Below are 25,353 nucleotides of genomic sequence, written 5' to 3'. Positions count from 1 at the left end.
CTTAGGTGTTCAGGCGCCCTGTGCAAGCTAACCTTTTTATAGGAGAAGGTAACCTAGAAGAAGGAATGTACCTATATAGGGCATTAGTGAGAGTCTCATACGGACCCATAATGGCTCCCACCAGTGCTGTAGCTGCATTCGCAAGATCCAGGTCGATCCACCAGGCGGCGTACATGAGCTGAGATGCTAAAAAGTAATTATGCATGTCAGGGGCAGCAAGTCTACCTCTCTTCTTTGGCGCCTGGAGCAGCGCCTGGCCTAGTCTTGGAGGTTTATCTTGCCAATAGAAGGATCTCAGGATACCACCCAGTCTCACAAAAAAATCGCTTAGGGGGGATCAAAGGGGACAAATCGAAGACATAGCGAAACTTAGGAAGGTAGATCATTTTAAAAATATTTATTTTACCCGCCAACGACAAATGCCAGAGTTCCACAACTGCAATCTATTAGCCGTAGAGACCAGCACAGGGTCCAAATTCAGTGCCATGTAATTCCCCAGACATGCAGTCACCTCCTCCCCCAGGAACCTGAATTGAATAACTACCTGCAACCCATGAGGAAGAAGGCACAAGTTCACCAGCCACCGACAGAGGCATCAGGGAAGATTTTGCCCAATTAACCTCAAACCTGAGAAGGTACAAAAGCTATCCAGTAGACTACATAACGTCCCCAGGGAACCACGGACATCCGCCAAATAAACTAAAGTGTCCTCTGCGTATATGGAGACCTTTTCCTCAAGGTACTCTCTACACAAACCCATGGATATCAGGTGAAGCTCTGATGGCCACTGCCAACGGTTCCACAACAAAGGCAAACAGAAACGGGGACAGCGGACATCCCTGCCTAGTTCCCCTACCCAGCTGAAATGAGTCAGAGACATCCAGGTTCGTACGTATCTTAGCTCTCGGGCTATCGTACAGTAGCCTCACCCAAGCCCTGAACCTCGGACCAAAGCGAAGGAACCACAGCACAATACAAAGATAACGCCACCCCACCAAATCAAAAGCCTTGTACACATCAAGACTGACCACATAGCCCAGAGAAGAGTCCCTCTTCGAAGCAGCTATATTAAGAAGTAGACGTTTAACATTAATGTCCATGGCTCGCTCCGGCATGTATACAGCCTGAACGAGGGAGGCCATGACCCCCCTCAAACGATTAGCCAAAATTTTAGCCAAAAATTTCATAACAACATTGAGGAGAGAAATCGGTCGGTACGAATCCGGTCAGATCAGATCCTATCCTGGCTTGGGAACAATTACTTTGAAGGCCTCCCGCATCGTGTCCAGAAGTCTCCCAGTCTCCGCAGCAACGCTAAAGAGATTTTGCAAGAAAGGGACCAGCCGCTCCTCGTTCACCCTGTATCAGTCCCCAATCATACCATCCAAACCAGGAAATACCGGTTTATTCCGAAAATTTTTTCCTGCACGATATGAATTTTTCCCATACCGCAATACAGGTTGCCCCCTCAAATGAATGAATTATCAGCCACAGCACGCTGTCCCCACATCGGGCAACTAATCATATGTAACCCGTGGGTGCTGTTCTGCTTTTCTTCCCCCCCCCAATGAATTATCAGCCCTGCATCTCCCCCCCAAAAAAAAACAATAATTATCAGCCGCTGCCCTGTACTGTACTATCCTGAGCCCGGCTGCAAAAATAAACAGAATAAACTTTTTAACTCTCCTCCGGTACCGGCCTGACGGTCCCTCCGCTACTCTGGCTGCTTCCTGGGGATGGGAATGTCACAGAGCCGTCAGCCTATCACCGGCCGCAGCGATGTCCCGCCTCGGCCCGTGATAGGCTGAGCGCACTGTCATGTAAGGAGCCAGCTGGCATCTTACATGACAGCGCGCTCAGCCTATCACCGGCCGAGGCGGGACATCGCTGTGGCTGGTGATAGGTTGACGGCTCTGTGACGTTCCCATCCCCAGGAAGCAGCATGAGGCTCGCATCGCTGGACCGTGAGGCTGGTACCAGAGGTGAGTTAAAGTTTATTTTGTCTGTTTTTGCAGCCTGGGCTCAGGATAGTATAGTATAGCGCAGCGGCTGATAATTATTTGGGGGGGAGAAGCAGTGCTCGCGGGTAACATATGGGGGGGGGAGGCTGGGGTGAAATACCGTTAAATACTGTGGAACCGCCATAATTTACAAAAATACTGTGATACACATTTATGGTCATACCGCCCAGCTCTACCTGTACCTCAGTTAAAGCTTTAAGGGGAAGTCCCTGCAGAAATGGGGTTAGGCCCTCTGGAATGGCTGATAAACAGGAGGCATATAAACTACTATAAAAGGCCCAGAAAACACCATTAATAACTAAAGGGTCAGTCTCCAGCACCCCAGTATCCCCCTTGATACAAGGAATAGATATTACCGGCCTACTCTCCCTAGCTAAGTATGACAACAGTTTACCATTTTTATCTCCAAATTCAAAAAGGGCTGCCTCCCTTTCCACTAATCTCTTTAGAATTCTCTCCTTTTGACTTATCAGTAAAGCCCTCTGTGCTTTAGCCCACTTCCTTTCCACCTCGGGGATGGGGTCCCACACCATCTCTGCCTCCAAAGTCCCTATTTCCACCTGCAATGCCCTCTCCCTAGCAGAATAAGCACTCCTCTGCCCAGCAACCTCTGTCATGAAAGCACCCCTAACACCTTATGAGGGGGTCTAGCCGGGACCCTATCCACTGTAAAATATGTGAAGCAGGTAGGATTTTCTTCAGCCAGGATTCCAGAAAGCCTACAGGATCCGAGCCTTCCGCCTTCTCAGGTAGTCCCACCAGTCCCGCCGCAGTCTATTTTCAAGATCATCCGCCCGATCAAAGACTTGTTTAAGTTGGAGCTGTACTGATGACCTCTGATCCGGCAAAGAATGGAGGGTGTCCTTAACAGTCGATAGTCTGCGCTCCACCTCTCCAGTGCGTTCTCTCAGCTTCTGTGTCTTATGACAGAGGATAACAAATTCCTGTCTAAGTTCATCCACCTTGGACACCATCATAGTTTGACCATCAAACTTCTGATCAATGGACTCAGCGTGGTAGGAAGCATGCAGGGGTGAACAGCGCCCCTCCGGGCTCGGGCAACCCTAAAACATAGGAGGAAAAGGCTCAGGTGAAGTGACCTCCAGAGCTTCTGCCGACCTAGAGAATCGACTGAATGCTTTGGCAGCATGTGTGGAAAGTTTAGAAATCAGAGGGGTAGGAACACTGGAGTTCTGTCTGGAATGGCCAATGGCTCTGGCGTGGCTCTCATCCGAAGATGCGCCTTCCTCAGACGATTGCCTCGCGGTCTCAGCCGCATGTTTAGACTTTTTGGACTTGTTCCTCAAGCCACCCATATTTCTTGTAGGATAGCGTCCAGCTATAGTATAGACACCACAAAGCGCACCAGAACTGTACAATCCAGGTAGCAACATCTGATAGACAAGACAAGCCCTACAGGGCACAGTAGCTCCCAATAGATTACACAGGAGAACAGCAAGAGATGAGTCCCACAGCAAATATGAGGCACCACAAAGTCCATCAGCTCAGGCAGAGTAGATACAAGGAGAAAGAAGCGTTTATGAAGTAGCAGCACACACTGTACAGTCCAGGGCATTGACAAGCAGCAGACCCCCCAGTGTTCAGGGAGGGGGGGGTGTGCCTCTGACATACAGCAGTGTCCTCCAGCCAGACAAGCAGATCAGGGCATCAGGCTGCACTCCACCAGCCCTCATTGTGCCCTCAGGCAGCGCGGGGTCCACAGACAAGATAGGGTACACAGAAGCTACTTCTACCGTCCCCTTGTAGCAGCCGCCGAAACCAGGACGCCTATCAGGTATGACAGGGGAGGTAGGAGGGCACAGAGGCCTCCTCACAGCATTACAGCAACAGGGGTCCACAGGGAGCTCAGACAACTCCAACAGCCTATGTAGGGAAAGCCCAGGTCTGCGTCCGACCACAGCAGCAGCTCCCCACAGCAGGTCTCTCCCGACCGCCGCAGCTCAGGCGCGGTAGTATATATGGAGACTGCTAGGCCCTGCCCACGAAGTGAGCTCAATGGCGGCCTGTGTTCTGGGAGCCCTCTCACAGGGAAATGCCTCCTCCACTGCCACCCGTCCAGACTCACAGCACCGCTCCTTGCCACTTTTCCCCTCCAACAGATACTGGGCTCTGTCCTCCGTCCGGTCCCCTGCAGCACCACTCTATGCCCTGTCGCTCACCAGCTCCCGTCTCCAGCTGCGGCCACCGGCAGCACCAGCCAACTCACCCCTACTTCTGCAGCACGGAACAGGTGATTTTGAGGCCCACAGGATACTTTTACAAATGGAGCTGGGCTAGCGGGAGCACTACGAGGTGCGACTGCTCAGCTCTCCATCCAAGCCACGCCTCCATCCAGTGTCCATCCTTAACATTGACAACCATACAGTCCCCCTCCATAACGGTGACAGCTAAACAGTCTCTCATTAGTGCTTACAGGACCTGTCTCTGCTTGTCTGATATAGAAAACAGATGTTAGTGAACAAATATCTTTTAAGAGGGATCTATAATAGTGCAGGGATGATAGCAAAAGCTGCCTTCTGATAGTATGTCAGTAGGAAGCGGTTCTCCTTTCAAAGCCATGTCTCTCTGAGCCATCAAGACACAAACAAGCAAACCATACAGAACAACATTCATGCACCCTCATGGTTGTGGGTTGTGCACCTCCTCTTAAGGAGATGTAACAGTCAATTTTGATTTCATGATATGACCCTAAACAACCGAGATGGGGTGCAGGGTTTGGCAAACCATAAGACTTCTTGTTTATGCTGTTTTGGATGGAACTTGAAGCTGTTCTTTGTTATTGTGACTAATGCCAGTGGAAATTGTGTTATGCATCATAATATAATCTGTAAAAACATAACAGCACTTTTAGTTTTTTTAAATTTGCCAATAAAAACAATTTAAAACTAAGGACAACCCCATCTTAAACTTCTTCTTTATTCAGCTAGTCAACTACTACAAAAGCATGTTAAGGGATAATGAGTTAGCATTCAGTGCCGCTCCTGAATCAGCGTGCAGCAGAACATATTTGTCTATTGGATGACGTTAAATATTGTTTTGTGCATGATGATATGATTATGTTCAGGTTTTTTTGAAAACTAGGACATGCTATAAACAGATGTTGGGAGAAAGGCCCAGCCAACACAAACAGCTCAAGAAACACGAAGACGCTGCTCATATTACAGAATAGCGCAGGCCTCTGTCATTTCTAATCCTCATTAGCCTCTGAAAGAGATCAAGCTGTTCTGCAGAATCCGATTTATAATAGTAATTAAAGATAAACGTCTATAAATATACATTACAATGGCTAATAGCAATAACTTTAGTGAAGGAGCTATCCCATCAAGACAACTCCTGTCCAAATGCCGTATTAGAATGACCTAGTAATAAGTTTACTATTGAGACTAGGGCTTTAATATGAAAGTGTTTTGGCTATAGGAAATAAATCAGAATTGCATGACGACCATTATTTACCATAAGTGCCAGTTTAACACTTATTGTAACTGTTCATATTTTTGGGTTTATATTTGTCTCAGTTTGTGCTGTAATAAAATACAGTACTGATTAGGATGAAGAAGAAAGAAACAACCCAGTGATCCTGATTCTGGTACCATGCTATTCATGTAATCATTTTACCTGTCATTATATAAAACATTTCGTCATAGGGACATATCAGAAGTTTTGACTGATGTGGCTTTAGATGCTGACACCCCACCTAAAGAATGCGGGATATGCATTCAGTTGGATTTCCGACTTGACACTTCGCTTTTTCATTCGCAGTAACACCTCCAAAGCAAGAATAGACATTACAAAAAATTTTTACTAAATTTTAACTATAAGTTTTATTGAGATTACTTAACACCTTAAGGACTCAGGGTTTTTCAGTATTTTCACTTTTGCACTCGTTTTTTCCTCCTCACCTACAAATCATAACGCTTTCAGTTTTCCACCTAGAGACCTATATGAGGGCTGGTTTTATGCACCACCAATTTTACTTTGTAATGACATAAGTCATTTTCCCACAAATTCTATGCCAAAACAAAAAAAAAAGCCATTTTGTAATTTTTAGCGGCTTCCGTTTCAATGCACTGTACTTTTTGGTAAAAATGACACCTTATCTTTATTTTGTAGGTACATATGGTTACAGAGATACCCAATTTATGTACCGTAGGTTTTATTAAATTTTTCGGCTTAAAAAAAATTATAACTACATGCATCTAAATCAGTATGTTTAAAATTGTCATCTTCTGACCGCTATAACGTTTTTATTTTTCTGTATATGGGGATGTGTGAGGGCTCATTTTTTGCTTGCTTTTTATACAAGGTTTTTAGGGTATACAAAATGACCAAAGATTTGCAATTTTGGACTTTTGATATATTTTTTTTTACATATACACTATTGACAGTGCGGTTTAAGTAACGTTATATTTTTATAGTTCGGACATTTATGCACGCGGCGATAAAACATGTTTATGCTTATTTCCTTTTTTTAAATTTTTTTTATTTATTTTTTGTTATGGGAAAAGGCGGGTGATTGAAACTTTTATTATGGAAGGGGTTAAATCACCTTTATTAACTTCTTTTTTTTACTTTTTTACACCATTTTTTAGTCACCATTTTTTAGTCCCCATAGCATTGATCAGTGTTATCGGCACTCTTCAGTGTTATCGGCATGCCTGCTCCAGCCAGCCTGCAGGCATGGAGCAGCAGATCACCGATGGGATGGCGTGGAGGAAGGTGGGGACCCTCCTTCCATCCTCTCAGCTGTTGGGGATGCCGCAATTTCACCCCTGTGGTTCCGAACAGCCCAATTGAGCTGCCGGGAACAGTTTTACTTTCACTTTAGATGCGGCGATCAACTTTGATCACCGCGTCTAAGGGGTGTATGCCAGGCTTCACCGCGATCGATGATGTCCGGCATTAGGCACGGGTTCCTGCCGCCGGAACTGACCCGCAATGCGACCCTGCATCATAGCGGGGGAGCGGGCGCAGGTAGTACAGGTAGGCCCTGCGTCCTGGAGAGGTTAAATAAATAAAAAAAATTAAACTTTTGTGACCGTCAATAAAATCAGTTTTATTTACAAATATACAAATTATCACCAGGCTGATGGGATCAATGAGCTACAGCTATCACTGTACATATAGCTGCTCACAAATACAATGCACAGTCCAATTGTTGATCATCCAAATTACACCAACCTCAGTCACAGTGAGGCCATGATCCCACTTGACTTTTGTGAATGTATGTTCACCCTTAAAACAAATGACTGGTTTTCATAAGAAAAGGGCTAAAAATGATATCTGCTTTTTCAGACATCTGTACAATTTTTAGAAATGCTTGAAATACCAGCCAACAAAAATGGATGAAAAAAAAGACATGCCAGTTAAGTTATGGCTGTTCAATCAACCATTTTGCTATTGAGTGTAATAGAACTTATTGGTTAAAAAAACAAACAGATGAATTACAATTTGGCATTTGCAAACACAAACTACCCTTTGGGGTAAAAAGTAAGTGGATCCTATAATACCGCACCCTTTCCTGGCCAACAAGACAAACACTGCACCTTAACAGGCTAATCGTCCTGAAAAGGGCAGCCCTGTTACCTGCTCCTTCCTGTTACAACCTATAATCCCAAATAGGGCATTATGTACCCTTTGAGATAATGGCTAGCTACTAGGTGAAAAGGCCACACAAACTTCCAAAGAGAGATACCCCAAGATTAGGACCAAACAACAATACAACCATGTAATACATGTATACCAAAAATGCCACCAGTGAGCAGGAACCTCCAATATTACCTAAATTATGCCCATATATTTTATACAATTGGCACAATGATCAATATGGTAAGTGCATCTATATAACATGACTGTTTTTCAAGAATAAAAATAGACATAAACCTAAACAAATGCAGTGGTCTCTTAGCATACAATATTAATTGGTAACTGGACTACCATTTTAATTTGAAACCATTGCACGTTGAGTAGGGTGGCATCTAAAATAATTTTTAAAAAAATTGCTTACTTTTTTGTGGTCCTACCATCCAGAACTGTTTCAACTGGTCTGCAATTAATACTGGAAAATATTGAACTTGTTATATTAATATATAGAGGTAGCTCAATGACCACAAAGTTTATAAAAAGAGCGATTTTTGACAAATGAAAACATACACGAGCTGTTTCGGTAAACCACACTTGTTTCACTTTATTTGACAATTACAGACAAATTAAATAGTCATGTAGACTTGATAGGTTACAAACCAAAAATGCAATGGAAAACATTTTTAACATCACAAGAATAAGACATGTTCAGTACAACGTTAAATGCAACTTTCTCAGTTTATTTCGGTAGAAGCAAAGTGTGTCTCTTTCTTGCTGTCTGGATAAGCCCGATGGTTCTGGAGAACAACTTGCAGCAAATACTGAGGCTGTAATTCATCATGAGTGATTTGGCCACTGAATTCTTGGATGAGTGCTACGCCGTGCTCTGCATGGTCGTAAACAACTTTAATGGCATGTACTAACTCTGCGGTTTTTTTGGTAGTCCTCTCTATCTTTCCACAGGTCAGGATTTATAGTGAGAAATGTATCTGGAAGTTCCATTAAAGGCGTTATCCACCATAAGGGGATTTTAGTAGTTACCTGTCAGACAGTAATGGACATGCTTAGGAAGGATCCGTGCATGTCTTAGAGCTAAATGGCTATGTTCTGTGTCCACTGTAACATTGGTGCTATATTTTTGTGAAATGGCTATTTCCTTTTGGCGTTCCCTCCTTCCAACTACAAGTCCCATGATTCCTTGGTTGTAATTGTGAGGTCACTTTTTTCCCTCCCACACATCAGCCACCCACCCATTGAAGCACTCCTGAGGTCCCACTTATAAACCAGTGTTTTCTAACAAGGGTACCTCTAGCTGTTGCAAAACTACAATTCCTTGCAGAAAGATCTCCTTCCCACCCAGTGGTTGCTCCACCCATTGAAGCAGACAGGCTCCCTTATAACACTTGACTAGTGCTGTAATGTCTCAGGCCACATTGCAGCCTGGGAAAACCTAAGACAGCACTCATTTTGTATGCTGTTAAAAATAAACATCGGGGCAAAGATCATATAAGAATTGCAAGACCACCATCAGACACAGGTACAGATACTATATTATGAACTACACTAACTTTACAGCCTCTGTGGCACAGTCAAATAAAAAAAATACCAGAATACCCCTTTTATTCAAACAGTCCATGACTTTGCCGATATAAAGTCCTCAAGAATTTTTCCATCAATGTTTCCAGGTCAACACTGATTTGTTTAGTGTGACCCTGTTCAGTGTCATCATAATTTTGCATCGCTGTAATCATTAGCCTTTTTGTAGCAGAACTTACAAGGTTGTCAAAAAACTTAAAGCAACCAATTCTGGCAACATAATACCATAAAATTTAAGAGATGATGCCTTAGAGATTGTTGTGTTGAAGTGATTTCAGAAGATGAAGGTCATTGTAAGGAGCAATGGCTGCCAATGGAGCTGACATCCAGGCTTTCAAGTACACACGTGCAGCAAAAACACAAACATCCTGAAGTCCCTTCTTTTTTTTTTTTAAAGTGGGACAGGCCCCTAAACATCCACACCTTCAAACAGTAAATTATCTCAGAGAGACAGCGTGCATGATGCATGGCTCCAGGTGCCATAAATTCAACCCCTCTCTGTGGGATGGAACCAAGGTAGATAATAACAAGTTGTTAAACTCAAATAGTTACAATGTGGTTCAAACTTGTGATTGCCAATGCTGATACTTTCTATTTGGAACCTGTAAAACTTCATTGACATTAACCCCTTAAGGACGCAGGACGTAAATGTACGTCCTGGTGCGGTGGTACTTAACGCACCAGGACGTAGATTTACGTCCTAAGCATAACCGCGGGCATCGGAGCGATGCCCGTGTCATGCGCGGCTGATCCCGGCTGCTGATCGCAGCCAGGGACCCGCCGGCAATGGCCTACACCCGCGATCTCGCGGGCGTCCGCCATTAACCCCTCAGGTGCCGGGATCAGTACAGATCCCTGCATCTGCGGCAGTTCGCGATTTGAATGAATGATCGGATTGCCCGCAGCGCTGCTGCGGGGATCCGATCATTCATAACGCCGCACGGAGGTCCCCTCTCCTTCCTCCGTGCGGCTCCCGGCGTCTCCTGCTCTGGTCTGTGATCGAGCAGACCAGAGCAGGAGATGACCGATAATACTGATCTGTTCTATGTCCTATACATAGAACAGATCAGTATTAGCAATCATGGTATTGCTATGAATAGTCCCCTATGGGGACTATTCAAGTGTAAAAAAAAATGGAAAAAAATGTAAAAGTTAAAGTAAAAAAAAAGTGAAAAATCCCCTCCCCCAATAAAAAAGTAAAACGTCCGTTTTTTCCTATTTTACCCCCAAAAAGCGTAATTTTTTTTTTATAGACATATTTGGTATCGCCGCGTGCGTAAATGTCCGAAACTATTAAAATAAAATGTTAATGATCCCGTACGGTTAACGGCGTGAACGAAAAAAAAAAAAGTCCAAAATTCCTACTTTTTTAAAGCATTTTATTAAAAAAAAATTATAAAAAATGTATTAAAAGTTTTTTATATGCAAATGTGGTATTAAAAAAAAGTACAGATCATGGCGCAAAAAATGAGCCTCCATACCGCCGCTTATACGGAAAAATAAAAAAGTTAGAGGTCATCAAAATAAAGGGATTATAAACGTACTAATTTGGTTAAAAAGTTTGTGATTTTTTTTAAGCGCAACAATAATATAAAAGTATGTAATAATGGGTATCATTTTAATCGTATTGACCCTCAGAATAAAGAACACACGTCATTTTTACCATAAATTGTACGACGTGAAAACGAAACCTTCCAAAATTAGCAAAATTGCGTTTTTCGTTATAATTTCCCCACAAAAATAGTGTTTTTTGGTTGCGCCATACATTTATGATATAATGAGTGATGTCATTACAAAGGACAACTGGTCGCGCAAAAAACAAGCCCTCATACTAGTCTGTGGATGAAAATATAAAAGAGTTATGATTTTTAGAAGGCAAGGAGGAAAAAATTAAAACTTAAAAATTTTATTGTCTGAGTCCTTAAGGCCAAAATGGGCTGAGTCCTTAAGGGGTTAAAGGGGTACTCCACTTCCCCAGAATTTGGAACATTTTGTTCCGAACGCTGGGTGTATCTGCGGGGGGTTGTGATGCCACGGCAACTCCCTTCATGTCGTCACAACACGCCCCCTCAATGCAAGCATATGGGAGAGGCGTGGCTTGCATTGAGGGGTGTGGTTGTGACATCACGACCCCACACACCCAGCGTTCGGAACATTATGTTCCGAACACTGGGGCAGGGGAGTACCCCTTTAAGCTATCAGTAAGTATTCACCAATGGGGTAGATATTTGGCCTGAATTTTTCTTAATATATCTGAACAAATATAGAGGCTAGGAGGTTCACATTTTAAAAAAATGTGAAAACAAACTCCACCCTACCACTGATATTATATGTCTGTGGAAAACTGCTGATTGATTCCGAAGCCCTTAAATGTCATCCCAAAATAAGAGAAAAATAACAGAGTAAAGATCACAAAAACTGTTTTCCCAAGCAATAATACATATAAGTTTCATAATACTTTCAAGTACCTGTCCAACTTTGTAAAATACAGTTGCAGCAGCTACAGTACTGATGTACTGCAACTACTTTATACTGTATACAATGACAGTAAAACATTGACACTTATTGGCTGATGCTGAGTCAGGATCATTGTGCTGCTTATTGACAGATTTCAGCAAACCATACAAGTGCTTCTCCTTAAAGTACACAGCGATTATCTGGCTATTCCAGCCACTCAGTGTAAACCAATGGGAACACTCAGTACAGCTGCCACCTGCCAGAATCACTGACTTCTCAGTGCTGCATGAGAGATGGCAGTCATCACTAATGACCGGAGGCATTGTAAGTTGGTGCTGTATTTAAGTAAGATGGCCTGTGATAATTGAATACATTGTATCCTGAGCCCATGGCAAGTCGGAGGGGCAATGTAATTCAGTTATCAATGCAAAGCATTGGTAGCTGTCGTAGCTCACAGTGCAGCTTCGCCAATCACTGGCTTCAGCGGTGTCCTGCCAAAGGCTAAGTTTCGACTTGTTTTTTTGTAGCCCCAAAAATGCCAGAAAAAACACCACAGCATTTTCCTGTGTTTGGCATTTTTTGCCTTTGAGTGGAAATTGCATTTTTGGCCCCTTTGACGTTTTTTTCTAAATTTGTTGGGTACCAAAAAAAAAAAAAAAAAAGATGCAATAGTGAAGGAAAAAAATGTATGTAACGAAATTTATATTTTTTATAACGAAATTGTAATACATTTTTAAACAGAGATCAATTTAAATGGGCGGCATGGCACTAAAAATGTAGCTGACAATAATAAAAAATGTAGTGTGTGTGTTTTTCACTTTTTTTCCTTTTTTAAAAAAAATATTTGTTCCATGATGGGAGTAGTAGTTCCTATACTAATAGACAGATCGCCCCGTGTGTCAATCCTGACACCCGCTGCGATCATCCATAATATAGCAGAGATGCGGTCACATCTCTGCTCTATACTCCGGGCCAGCCAGTGATGTGAATAGAACATCACTCATTCATATTTTCCGCCCAGAGTGGTGATTGGCCGGATGGTGGCAGCCAACAACCCCCGCTCTCCGCGGGAAATTTGAATGAGTGAGTGGCCGTCCGGAGTACAGAGCAGAGATTCGGAGGGCAGGAGAAAGCCGCTCCACATCTCAGGGATGAAGGACGATCGCAGTGGGTGTCAGTAGTGATACCCGCTGTGATCTTTCCTTAACTGCAGGTAATACTGCTTCCAACATGGAGCACACTCTGCTCCATGCTGGGAGCTGTAGTACCTGCATTAAAGGGGTATTTCAGGAATATTTTTTCATTTGACTATGCTACAGGGGTTGTAAAGTTAGTGTACTTCATAATATAGTGTTTGTACCTGTGTGTGACGATTTTCTCACAATTCTGTGATTTTCACTCCAATATTTATTTTTAACAGCTGTCACAGATTTTTCCCAGGTTGCAATGCGACCGAGACCTGACTCACAAGTCAGCTGATGACAGGGAGCCTTTCTGCTTCAATGGGTGGAGCGATCACTTGGTGGGAGAGAGATCAATCTGCAACAGCTGTAGGCACCCTGATTGAAAACCAGACGTCTTTTGAATGGATGCAGCTCATTTATGTTTCAATGGGTGGGGTGGCTGATATGTGGGAGGGAGGAAAATAGAATTGTGGGATTTGTAGTCAAAAAAAGAAAAGTCAAACAGGAAATACCAGTTCACAAAAAGCTAGCCACAGTATTATGGTAATCTTACAACATAGCCATTAAGCCCCAAGACAAGCGCAGATCCTTCCTAAGCATGTCCATTACTGTCTGCCAGGTACGTACTAAAATCACCTTATGCTGGATAACCCCTTTAATAGACAGATCGCAGCGAGTGTTACTTCTGACACCTGTTGCGATCAGTCTATTAATGCAGGTACTACAGCTCCCAGCATGGAGCAGAGTGTGCTCCATGTTGGGAGCAGTAGTACCTGCAGTTATGGAAGATCACAGCGGATGTCACTTCTGACACCCACTGTGATCCTCCTGTGTAATGTATAGATGCGGCCAGCTGCTCTTCTATGGTCCCCTGCACTGACGTATATATACACGTATTCATATTTCCCACAGAGAGTTGTGATTGGCTGGAACCATCTGGCCAATCACAGCTCTCTGCAGGAAATAAGTACAATTAGTACAGGTACTACTACTCCCATCATGGAACAGTGCGTTCCATGTTGGGAGTAGTAGTACTACCTAAAAATTGTAAGAAATAAAGATTTTTATTTTTTTAAACACACACACTAAATTTTTTGTACCCTGCCCGCCCACATAAATTCATCCCTGTTTAAAAATTAATTAAAATTTAGTTATAAAAAGATAAATTTCATTACATACTATTTTTTCCATCACTACTGTATTTTTTTGAGTATTTATTTTTATGGTACCCTACAAAATGTTATTAAAAAAGGTATCTCCATCACGTTTTTGGATCGCTAAAGTCCAAAAAAGAATAAAAACTGCCTGCAAATTGTCAAAGTTAAAACCCACATGTAATTTTTCTTGGCTTTTTTTTTTTTTTACTCCCATAGACTTCTTTGGGAGAAAAATGCCACAATTTCAGGGGAGAAAAACGCCATAAGCTCAACATGTTGCAACTTTGCAAAATTTCTCATTGATTTACAGCTAACATCTGGCCGCTGCATTTTTTCAATGAAAAAACACCATGGGGGCCGTTTTGGTGTGTGTTTGGGGAAAAAAAAAAACCAAGTGCAAACTTAGCCTTAATTAGTGTTTGGGGCGGCGCTGCAAACTACGACAGTTGCAGATGTTAAGATTTGAAGCTCCAAGAAGGGTCAACGGCTGCAGACGGAACCACCTGAACTTAAGTCATTCTTCAGATATGCCAGACTTAAAGGGGTATTCCAGGAAAAACTTTTTCCTGGAAAGTTAAACAGATTTGTTAATTACTTCTATCAAAAAATCTTAGCTGCTGAAGTTGACTTGTTGTTTTCTGTCTGGCAACAGTGCTCTCTGCTGACATCTCTGCTTGTCTCGGGAACTGCACAGAGTAGAAGAGTTTTGCTATGGGGATTTTCTCCTAAACTGGGCTGTTCCCGAGACACGTGTCATTAGAGAGCACTTAGACAGAAAAGAACAACTCAACTTCAGCTCATAATTACTGAAAGGATTAAGATTTTTTTAATAGAAGTAATTTACAAATCTGTTTAACTTTCTGGAGCCAGTTGATATATAAAACAAAGTTTTTTCCTGGATAACCCCATTAACAATTAACCAAATTGTGTGGATTTTCCTGTACAAATGGTGTGGATTTTCCACTGTTAAAAGTGCTCTGCATATCTGGCCCATGTGCAGGGACCCTAATAGATTTATATTAGACAGGACTCATCAAGTCAAGTACTTGTGTATCCACGTGACAGCACTTCCTGTGTGACTTTGAATCTTGTAAAAGTCAGTCAGTTAGATCCATTGTCTTTACCTATTGATTTGACTGGGATAAGGAATATTCTTGTCTAGAGCCCTGCTGCCGCCGCTTCTCTCCCCCTGCTATCGGCGCCACTGCCCCTTCTCTCCCCCTGACTATCGGTGCTGCTGCCCCATTGCCGGCGCCGATAGCCTGGGGGAGAGAAGGGGCAGCGGCACCCATTGCCGGTGCCACTGCCCCGTTGCCTCTCCATCCCCGGTTGTATAATTACCTGTTGCCGGGGTCGGGTCCGCGTTGCTTCAGGCCTCCGGTGTGCGTCCCCTGCTCCGTTGCTATGCGCTGCGAGACGTAATGACGAGTGACGTCACTGCACCGCGTCGTGCAGTGCATAGCAACGACGCAGGGGGACGCACACCGGAGGCCTGAAGCAGCGCGGACCCGACCCCGGCAACAGGTAATTATACAACCGGGAATGGGGGAGGCAACAGGGCAGCGGTGCTGGCAATGGGTGCCGCTGCCCCTTCTCTCCCCCTGGCTATCAGCGCCGCTGTCCCAGTGCCGGCGCCGCTTCTTTCTCCCTGGCTATCGGCGCCGGCAATGGGGCAGCGGCACCGATAGACGGGGGAGAGAAGGGGCAGTGGCCCCGATAGCCATGGGGCGAGAAGGGGCAGCGGCACAGATAGCAGGGGGAGAGAAGCGGCAGCAGGGCTCTAGACCCCAGGAAAGGCAGGGGGAGAGAAGCGGGCAGCGACGGCCTCTCTCCTCCTGCCTTTCCTGGGGGCTTCTACGGGGGCAGAAACAGTGTATTGGGGTATACACATGCACACACACACACACGCACCATCATTTTACCAAGGATATTTGGGTAAAAAACTTTTTTTTACCCAAATATCCTTGGTAAAATGAGGGTGCGTGTTATAGGCCCGTGCGTGGTATAATTCCGATAAATACAGTATATGCAAATGATGACATACATTTAAAATGAAGAGAAAGATTAAAATCTAGGCACCACATAAACAGCTACAGAAAAAGTGGAGTGGGTATGGTAGATACAGTCACATGGAGTCCAGGGAAATGTATATATAAATGTCCCAATATCGAGGATAAGATTAAAGAAGTATCCACAGGGCTGATATGAGCAGGAAATAAATCAAAGTATAACATAGAGAGAATATTTTGGAGATACAAGCACATAAATGACACAAAAATACAAGTTGGAGCATCCTGCCATGCACTGCCTACCTGGCACCTCCAACCCCAACGTAATTGATTTATTTCCTGCTCATATCAGCCCTGTGGATACTTCTTTAATCTTATCCTCGATATTGGGACATTTATATATACATTTCCCTGGACTCCATGTGACTGTATCTACCATACCCCATTTACTTTTTCTGTAGCTGTTTATGTGGTGCCTTGATTTTAATCTTTCTCTTCAATTTAAATGTATGTCATTATTTGCATATATGTCAAAGAACGTGTTATTTTTTACATTACTGGTTTTCTTTGGTGGGTGTTCATGTGTTTTGTACAAACCAATGGTGGCTATTCCTATATGGCTAAGCCTTTTTTGTAGGTGATATAGTAATATTTCAGAACCAAAGCCTCTTTTGTGAAAAAATATTTAGAATGAATGTCGACTATACATGTGTACATGGTGTTTAGTGAGAGTCACTTATTATAATGCATAACTGATTGAGTTGCAAAGGGAAATGAAAGGATAGAATCCCACCTCATCAAAGTCATGTTTCTCTACAACACACTGTAAATTCTTAACGTTTATCCCTCTTTTTGTACTTAAAAATAATATTTTGTTTGTTTGAAATGGCAAAATCTGCCGTAGTCCCATGACTGCAAACTACTTATCCTCACATTTCCCACTCTGCATCGCAACACACAGCTGCTTGTGTCTCACCTCTTTCTGCACATTGTGTTCATTTTCGTTTTTTTGTGGTTTATTTTAACTAATAAAAATTCCTTTAAAACAGCCGTGTGGGATAGAGTTTTGAAATTATTCACCGAAATGTTTTTATGGTCTTTCAAAAAATAACAAACCTGTGGGTTAAGCTGGGAAGGGATCTACTAACATTTTCTTAAAGGGTCTATTAATATATAGATTTTATTATTTTCATCTATATGTCTTCTTGATAGCAAACATCTTTACCTGTGTACTAAGAGCATCTAGAAATCAGCCAGGTATTTGCTAATGGTTAACGGAATGTATGTGTATTGTGTTGGCCTTTGTAAGTAGACTGTATAAAAGACAGTCCGTACTGTAACATCCAGTCAGTTCGATGACGTTTTGCGATAATTTTCACGCACAATTTTGGCTTCATCTTCAAGCTCATCTAGAAACTTTTCTTGAGACACAGAAAAGAAGGTTTATTCGTAGATGCTCAATGTAGTCTCCCGGAGTTCTACGCCCAGTAAGCAATGTTCCTCCTCCGCTGAAGCTCCATCTGCTCAGCTTCACATCCATGGAGCTTGCCCCCTGCACGCCTCCGTTCTCCGCCATGTCTAGCTGTCAAACCGCGCTGGCCTCTGACATAATTGGCAATGGTTTCCTCCACTATATAAAAGCCAGCATATTTCCTTCGCCAGATGCTGATTTTCTGTTTCCTTGCTTTAGTCCTGAATTTTTTTTTTATTTCCAGGTGAAAGATAAGTATGTAGAAGCACGGGGAGAAATATACAAAACTTTTATGTCTCCTGGGGAAAAAAGCTTTTTAAGGACAGAGACAGTTTTGACATTAAAGCGTACCTGTCGGATCCCACAAAAAAAAAAAAAAAATAATAATAATAAAATATATATATTACTCAGTACCTAATCCTGACCGTGTACATCAAATTTTTATGCCTCTATCACCTATATTTATTGCAAAAATACCTCTCTTCATTAGCTCACAGAAGCGTGTCCCTTCTTTGTGGTGGTGGGAGGTGATTGGTGTGTCTGATCATGCAGCCTTGTCCATGAGTCATTTCATAAATTTTTTTTTTTTTTTTTGCAAAACACCGTGACAGAACTGCAACCATTTGACAACCAGTAACCAGTAGGAAGTAGGAAATGTACTAGGACACTGCTCTATAATAAGTATAGGAAATAAACTTTACTCAGTAATTATTTTCAAAAAAAAAGTAAAGGACCCTTACTGGCAACAGCACAACAGCAGTAGTGGCTTTGAAACCCTTGTGAATCTGACACGGCAAGGACACTTGAGAATCCGATGGCTAAAACATATAACTTGATACACTCTTTAGCCACATGTTGAATATTACATGGACCATTAAGACCTACATTTAAACCTGCTGCCTACTATAAAAAAAAAACTTATGTAAAATATATTAATCCCAGAAAATGAATATACGCTGTCAATATTCTTTTTTGTATACTTCGGCCACTTAATTTACCTGATTGATAGCCAAAGGAAACAAACCTAAACTCTAGCGTACATTTGCATATTTTGATCAGTATTTTGTATTAGTAATTGTAAGTTAAACCTCAGAGTAGAACCTAGAGAGTGAAAAAAGTATGATGGGATGATCTTGTCAAAGAAAATAGGCACTTCCTCTCCCACTGCTACTATACTTTTACCTCACCCTAGTTCTCAATCTTTTCCCATATTTAATGGCATGAGGCAGGAATGTGTTCTGTATATTGAACTAGAACTTTGATATTAAAACAGTCTTAGAGACCGTACATTTTAATTAGGGATCGACCGATTATCGGTATGGCCGATATTATCGGCCGATAATCACGATTTTGGGCATTACCCGTATCGGCAATTACCTTGCCGTTGGCTGTCCGGGCATGCTGGGAGTAGTAGTTTTGCAACAGCTGGAGGCACCCCTAGGCGCGGCGCGGTGCGGCGCGGCGGGGGGAGCGGTGGCGGTGATAGGTCTCAGGACCCCCGGACAGGCAGGGGGAGAGAAGCGGGTGGCGGCGGCATCTGGAACCGCAAAAGCCACTGCAGTGCATTGATTTAAAGCACCCGCTTTAAATCAATGATCTGCAGCGGTGTCGTGGGGGGAAAAATAGCCGATAACTTATACCGGAATATCGGTATAAGTTATCGGCTATCGGCCCTAACCTCCACCGATTATTGGTATCAGTATCGGCCCTAAAAAAAACGATATCTGTCGATCCCTAATTTTAATTGTACCTTTTGGCAGATTATATCCATTTAAGACTCGCTTGCCTATGCCCTGCTCCTTCATGATTTAAAATGTAAATTGAAATCTTAACCAGTGACCTATTCAGGGGTGCACTTTCATCTTTGTACTCATCCTTCTATAGCACCAACTTTCCTTCCTTATTCTGTAAACTGCAATCTCTTCTAAATATATGGAAATCCCATCATATTTCCCTATTAGGCCTTATTTCAGTAATAAAAATGTCCTTCCTTCCTAAATGGCTTTATTATTTTGAGACTTCACCAGCAGAAGTGCCCTAAGCAGAACTGCATTCCCTCCAGGCTAACCTTATTGACTTCATATGGGATTACGACACATATTGGCTAAAACAATCATGTTAGCCCCTAGGGGACAGTAGTGTCTTGCAGTCTCTTACCTGAAATTGAAAACTATGCTTATGCCAATGCATCCAAACTCTCGGCTATGAACTAACAATCCTCCCCTCCTGCCCTCTGAATTTTACTCTAGATATCTGATCTACCTGTAACTCCCACTTTGCTTTGGCATCTCCCAAATATCCTATGGTGTCTGTTTTGTATACTCCTGCCCTCTCGGATGGCATATCTTCTCTTATAGTTCTTAGGTAAATTTGAGTAGCCATATTAGTCCAGAGATGCAGATGCAAATCATAAAATGTTGCAGTATCTTGTAATACCTTTTTTATTGGACTAACAGTATTTTGTAGAGACAAGCTTTCGGGATTCCTCCATTTATCAAGTCCAAAGCAAATCTAAACTCACAAGCAGAAGACACAGGTTACATCTCACAAATATGCAGGGGTTAAGACAATAGATGTGGAGAATTTACACTAAGATGGGCCATAAATTGTCCTGTTATAGGAACATAGACTAAATAGATAATGATGAGAAAAAAGGGGAGAGAGGGGGGAGCAGGGGAGAGACTGGTAATAAGCAGGACATAGTGAGATGCAAAAGAGAATCCAGTACAGTACAGGTTATAAGGAATTGTGATAATGAGATAAGAAGCTCAAATCCACATTGAGTCCCCTGTTTTTCGAGTCAAAAAACAGTATCATTTTGGCTTGAGGATTGAAAAAGATGTGTGCTAAGTTACTTCTGTGTATCCTTGCGGCCACTAGGACTCTTATTCCTAGAGTGTGGAGACAACCAACTCCCCCTTTATGACTACACTTTTATGCAAAAATTAAGGAGATAAGATCTTTATCTTATCTTACAACCTCCTTGAATAAAAAACTACTTGAATAAGAAACTGCCTTTCAGGCATTATGGGAATTATGGGTCTTACTACCATTTTCTGTGCTACTTCCTTATTGGCCAAATGCTCATCTTCCTTGCACTAACCCCCCCCCCCCCCCCTCCTTCCCCTACTCCTGTAGTCTTTTTTTTTTTTTTTGGTTTACCTTATGACTCTCAATTATATTTCCTTATTGATCCTTGTTTTCTGGAATACAGTTGATTGTTACATGGTTAATCCATGCTACCTGTTTTTAAAGGGCACTATGCAAAATGAATGGGCGACTGAAAATCTGTCTCTCAAAATCTGTTCTGGATAAGGGGTAGGGTGTCTTTTAAAGAGATTTTTTAATGAATGTGTTAGAAACAAAAATATATGCCTTTTTCCTTTCTTTTTGAAGCCACTCCTCCATTATTAGATGAAGTCTTCTCCAAGGACTACACAGTGCTCCCATTTTAGGTTACTAATGTATGTGTCTGGTCACATTAGTAGAATTGTACATAAAGGGAGCCCATCGTCAGTTTTATTGTGCCTAGGGCAACCTGAAGAAAATGTAGCTGGGAATGGGGCAAAAAGTCTACTGTGTGATCCCAGCTGGTTCTCTCACCCAGCGTTGTCTGCTTGATGAGCCCCCTCTTTTATGTTTATATGGAAATAGCTATTAAACAAGGCAGAGAGAGGTCAGCTGAAGACAACAAGATGACTTTTTGTGTATTCCCAACAGTATTTTTTTTAAACTATTATTTCTCTGTAAGGGTGGGTTCACACCACGATTTTCTATACAGTTTTTGGATACGGTTTTAAAAAAAACTTATGCAACTGTACAGAAAACCATGCCCATAGACTTTCCATTCAAAACCGTATGCACCATATTGCATACGGTTGTCTCCATTTTTCACACCACACGATTTTTTACTTTTTTTTTCTGGACAGTAAACCATGGCCTACCACGATTTTTGGTCCAGGTGAAAAACCGTATTGACCCGTATATGTTTTTTTTTTTAAACTTGGGAGTCAATGGGAACCGTACAGAACTGTATGTGTGTACGGTTCCATCCAGTTTTTACCATACGGTTTTTGACTTTGCACAGTTTTTTTTCTTGGAATTTCAATCAAACAAGTGTGAAGAGTGAAAAGTTCAAAACGTATGCGTTTTTTTTCTTAAAAAACGGATGCAACCGGCCATCACTTTTCAAACCGTATACGGTTTTTAACCGTATACAGATAAAACTTTGTACACACGTTTTGATACAGTTTAGTCAGGTTTTGAGGAATCCGGGTTTTTATCAAAAACCTGAAAAAAAGCTGTATTGCAAAAACGTGGTGTGAACCCACCCTAACACTACAGAGTAAATCATAGCCAGTTGTAATAGGAGAGCCTGTCTGCTTAATATCACTTGTGTTTTGGGCAACATGAAATTAGTGACCGGTTCCCTTTAACATTTATTAATTATTAACGAAACAGTATTTTGTCGATTAAACAAATAATTTATCTTGTTTTTGCAGGGTTTCATGATGGAGAACCGAATCCCTGGCTTAAAATGTGACTCAGATGTATTTGTCACATTTGAGGGTGACAATGTTGTTATGCTGCAGGTATGTTTCACATATTTAGTAAAACTTTTTATAAAGAAATCTGGAGCAATGCTGGACAAGGCAGGAGGGAAAGTTGTAAAGTTATAGTGCCTTCTTTTCCCCTTAGTCAGTATAGACCAATGTCTCATTTTGAGCCAGTACGAATAAGAAGATTGTTAGGTTTAGTGACCAAACAAAATCTTCATGTCACATTGCATATAATACTTGCTGTCATGTGTTGTTTTTTTTGGGATGTACCATATTTTTCGCTGTATAAGACGCACTTTTTCTTCCCCAAAACTGGTGCATCTTATATGGCAAATACACATTAAAACCCTGTCCTATCGCGGCGGTCCCTGCGGCCATCAACAGCCGGGACCCGCGGCTAATACAGGACATCACCGATCACGGTGATGCCCTGTATTGAGACTTCAGACGCGGCGATCAAAGCTGACCGCTGCGTGTGAAGCGAAAGTGACACTAACCCGGCTGCTCAGTCGGGCTGTTCGGGACCGCCGTGGTGAAATCACGTCGCGCCGCGGCGTGTGTAGCGACGTGATTGCATCGACGGAGAGCGAGGATACCGGGCAGCAGAGACGTTCCGGAGAGACAGCGATGGAGGGCAACATCCAGGGCAGCGGTGACAGGTCCAGAATGGCGGGGACACATGAGTATTACCTCCTATACCAGTGGTCTTCAACCTGCAGACCTCCAGATCTTGCAAAATTACAACTCCTGGCATGCCCGGACAGCCAACGGCTGTCCGGGCATGCTGGGAGTTGTAGTTTTGCAACATCTGGAGGTCCGCAGGTTGAAGGTTCAGAATCTTTTTTTTTTTTTTTTTTTTTCTAGATTTTCACCCTTTAAAATTGGGTGCGTCTTATATGCCGGAGCGTCTTATATGGCGAAAAATACGGTAATTGTTCAGACAACCAGAGGATTTAAACATTTGTTTTACAATAGTCATTAATACGTGGAGCACAGTTTAGAGTGGAGCAAACAAGAGCAGATGATACAGGAATATAACTAGCCCACAAAAAAGCCTACATGATCTTGACCATGGAAACTTTAGAGCATATAAACAAGCTTTTACCATTCAAAGACCATTCTCCAGCGCTTGTTTCTTTTTCTTTTCTCTAAAACTGATAATTTCTCTCTTTCTTGCTCCGGTTGTTTGTGTAATAATATCAAAGCTTTGGTTTAGTCAAGTAGTGCACTGTATGGCCTCTCCCTCATCAAAACCACAATAAAAAAAAGTTTAGAACTTTGAATGAATGCCACCCAATACAGGAAGGAAGCCTTTTCATGCCGCCAAAGAATGCTTTGTGAGATAATTCCACCAAATATGAACACAATAAACCCACACCGTCATATTGCTCCACACCAGCCTCTGAATTGTTCCCAACCACCACTGTAGCTGAGAGAGGGGGATCCTTCTGCTATTTATCAAAGACACACAAGTGAAATTATGATAAAGAAGAAATAAAATATTAATTTCTCAAATAAAAGTATTGAGAAATCAGAAACTGACTCAATTGACTGTTTAAGCCAGGACCCTGGACTGTTGGGTGTACCCACTGTATCACTAAAAAATGTTGCTTAGGGCAAAAGACATTTGTCATTTTAACCTTAACTACCCATCTGGGTAGCATTAATACTGTATACTAGTTTGTATGGTTGTGCTTCCGCATTCAGGTTTTTTTTTTTTTATTCAGTTTTAAATCTAAAGCCAGGAATGGATCATATATAGGAGGTTAAAGCCTACCTTTTGTTTAAAAAAAGATTTTGATAAATTTGCATATTTTTTTCAGATTAACTCTTCAGAGTGGTGACAAGGTGATTTTAAAGGGTACCTCTCATCAAAAAAAACTTTTGATATATTATAGATTAATGTATCCAGAATAACTTCACAATTGCATGTTATTAAAAAATATGCTTCTTTCTATTTAATTTTCCACTTTTAAGAAATGACCACTAGGGGTCTCCCTACCAGTCCTGGCAGCAAGCATTTCAGACTCATGCTGGAGTCCTAAACACTCAGAGCTGCCAGCCTGCTTTGTTCACAGTCTGTTTGGCTGTGAACAAAGCAGGCTGGCAGCTCTAAGTGTTTAGGACTCCAGCATGAGTCAGAAATGCTTGCTGACAGGACTGATCGGGAAAAATACAATAGAAAGGAGCATATTTTTCATTAACATGCTATTGGAAAGTTATTGAACATTCATTAATCTAAAATATATCAAAAGTTTATTTGATGAGAGGTACCCTTTAATTTTCTTGCTGCTGTGGTTTAGCCACTGAGAGCCCCCTCCATGGTTCACAGCTATTTTGCATTCTCTCCATTTCAGGGGCGGGGCCAAAGCTGGGTTGTTAACTAGTAGTATACGTACATCAAATTTCCTCTCTGCTATACCATAACATAGTACTGGAAAACGTTCACTGGATTGAACAGGTTGCGCTGTGCTGGCAAATTATATAAACAGAACACTATAGATGGGATGTGGAGGGAGAAGGGGTTACTGATGCACAAGGATTGTAAAAGTTGCTCTTTGAGAAAAAAAGGAAAGAGACAGCAGCAGAATATAATGTTATGTTATCTCTGGAGGAAACCAGGCACTGCTCATCACCTACCCTGGGCTGAAGGTTCACCTTCCAACAAGACACTGACTCTAAGCAAACAGCCAAGACAACACAGTAGTGGCTGAGGGCCAACTCTGTGAACGTACTTTAGTGGCCCAGCCAGAGCCCTGAATTGAACCCAATGAAAGTCTGTATAAAAACCTGAAAATTGTTGTCCACCAACGTTCCCTATCCAACCTCAGGTAGCTTGAGAAGAAAAAATGTCAGGAAATACTTCTCTTGGTGTACAAACCTTGTGCCATCACACCAAGTGCCTGAATACTTAAGTCACTACAATATTTTCATTTCTTCTTATCAATAAATTAGCAAAAACATTTCTAAAATTCTGTGTTTACAATCTCATTATGAGTGCAGAATGATGAGGACAAACTTATTTTTTGTACAAGCCCACAACATAAAATCAAAATAAAGTCAAAATAGTGACAGGGTCTGAAGATTTGTTGAATGCATTTTAAAGGTAGGGTCACATATGCTGTATTTTGCTGTCAGGACTGGACTGGGGATAAAATCCAGCCCTGGAAATTATTGAATACCATCCCCAAAACATATTGTGCCAGCCAACAGCCACTGTATATATTTATATATATATATATATATATATATATATATATATATATATATATTGTCAAAATTCAAAAAGTAAAATGGT

General features: G+C 42.0%; 1 protein-coding gene across 8 annotated transcripts in view; it reads left to right on the top strand.

Annotated features, from left to right (window-relative positions):
• The window catches only part of ACOXL (acyl-CoA oxidase like), a 555,195-nt gene that overhangs the window by 339,421 nt on the left and 190,421 nt on the right, over nt 1-25,353 (top strand). For all 8 annotated transcript variants that reach the window (XM_056567227.1, XM_056567224.1, XM_056567226.1 and 5 more), the window contains one exon: nt 21,999-22,088. In XM_056567227.1, the coding sequence (XP_056423202.1) occupies nt 21,999-22,088 (90 nt within the window). The remainder of the gene's footprint in view (nt 1-21,998; nt 22,089-25,353) is intronic.

The sequence above is a fragment of the Hyla sarda genome, chromosome 3 (assembly GCF_029499605.1).
Source record: "Hyla sarda isolate aHylSar1 chromosome 3, aHylSar1.hap1, whole genome shotgun sequence".
Lineage (NCBI taxonomy): Eukaryota > Metazoa > Chordata > Amphibia > Anura > Hylidae > Hyla > Hyla sarda.
Note: the sequence above shows the minus strand (reverse complement) of the source record. Positions and strands in the feature narration are given on the sequence as shown.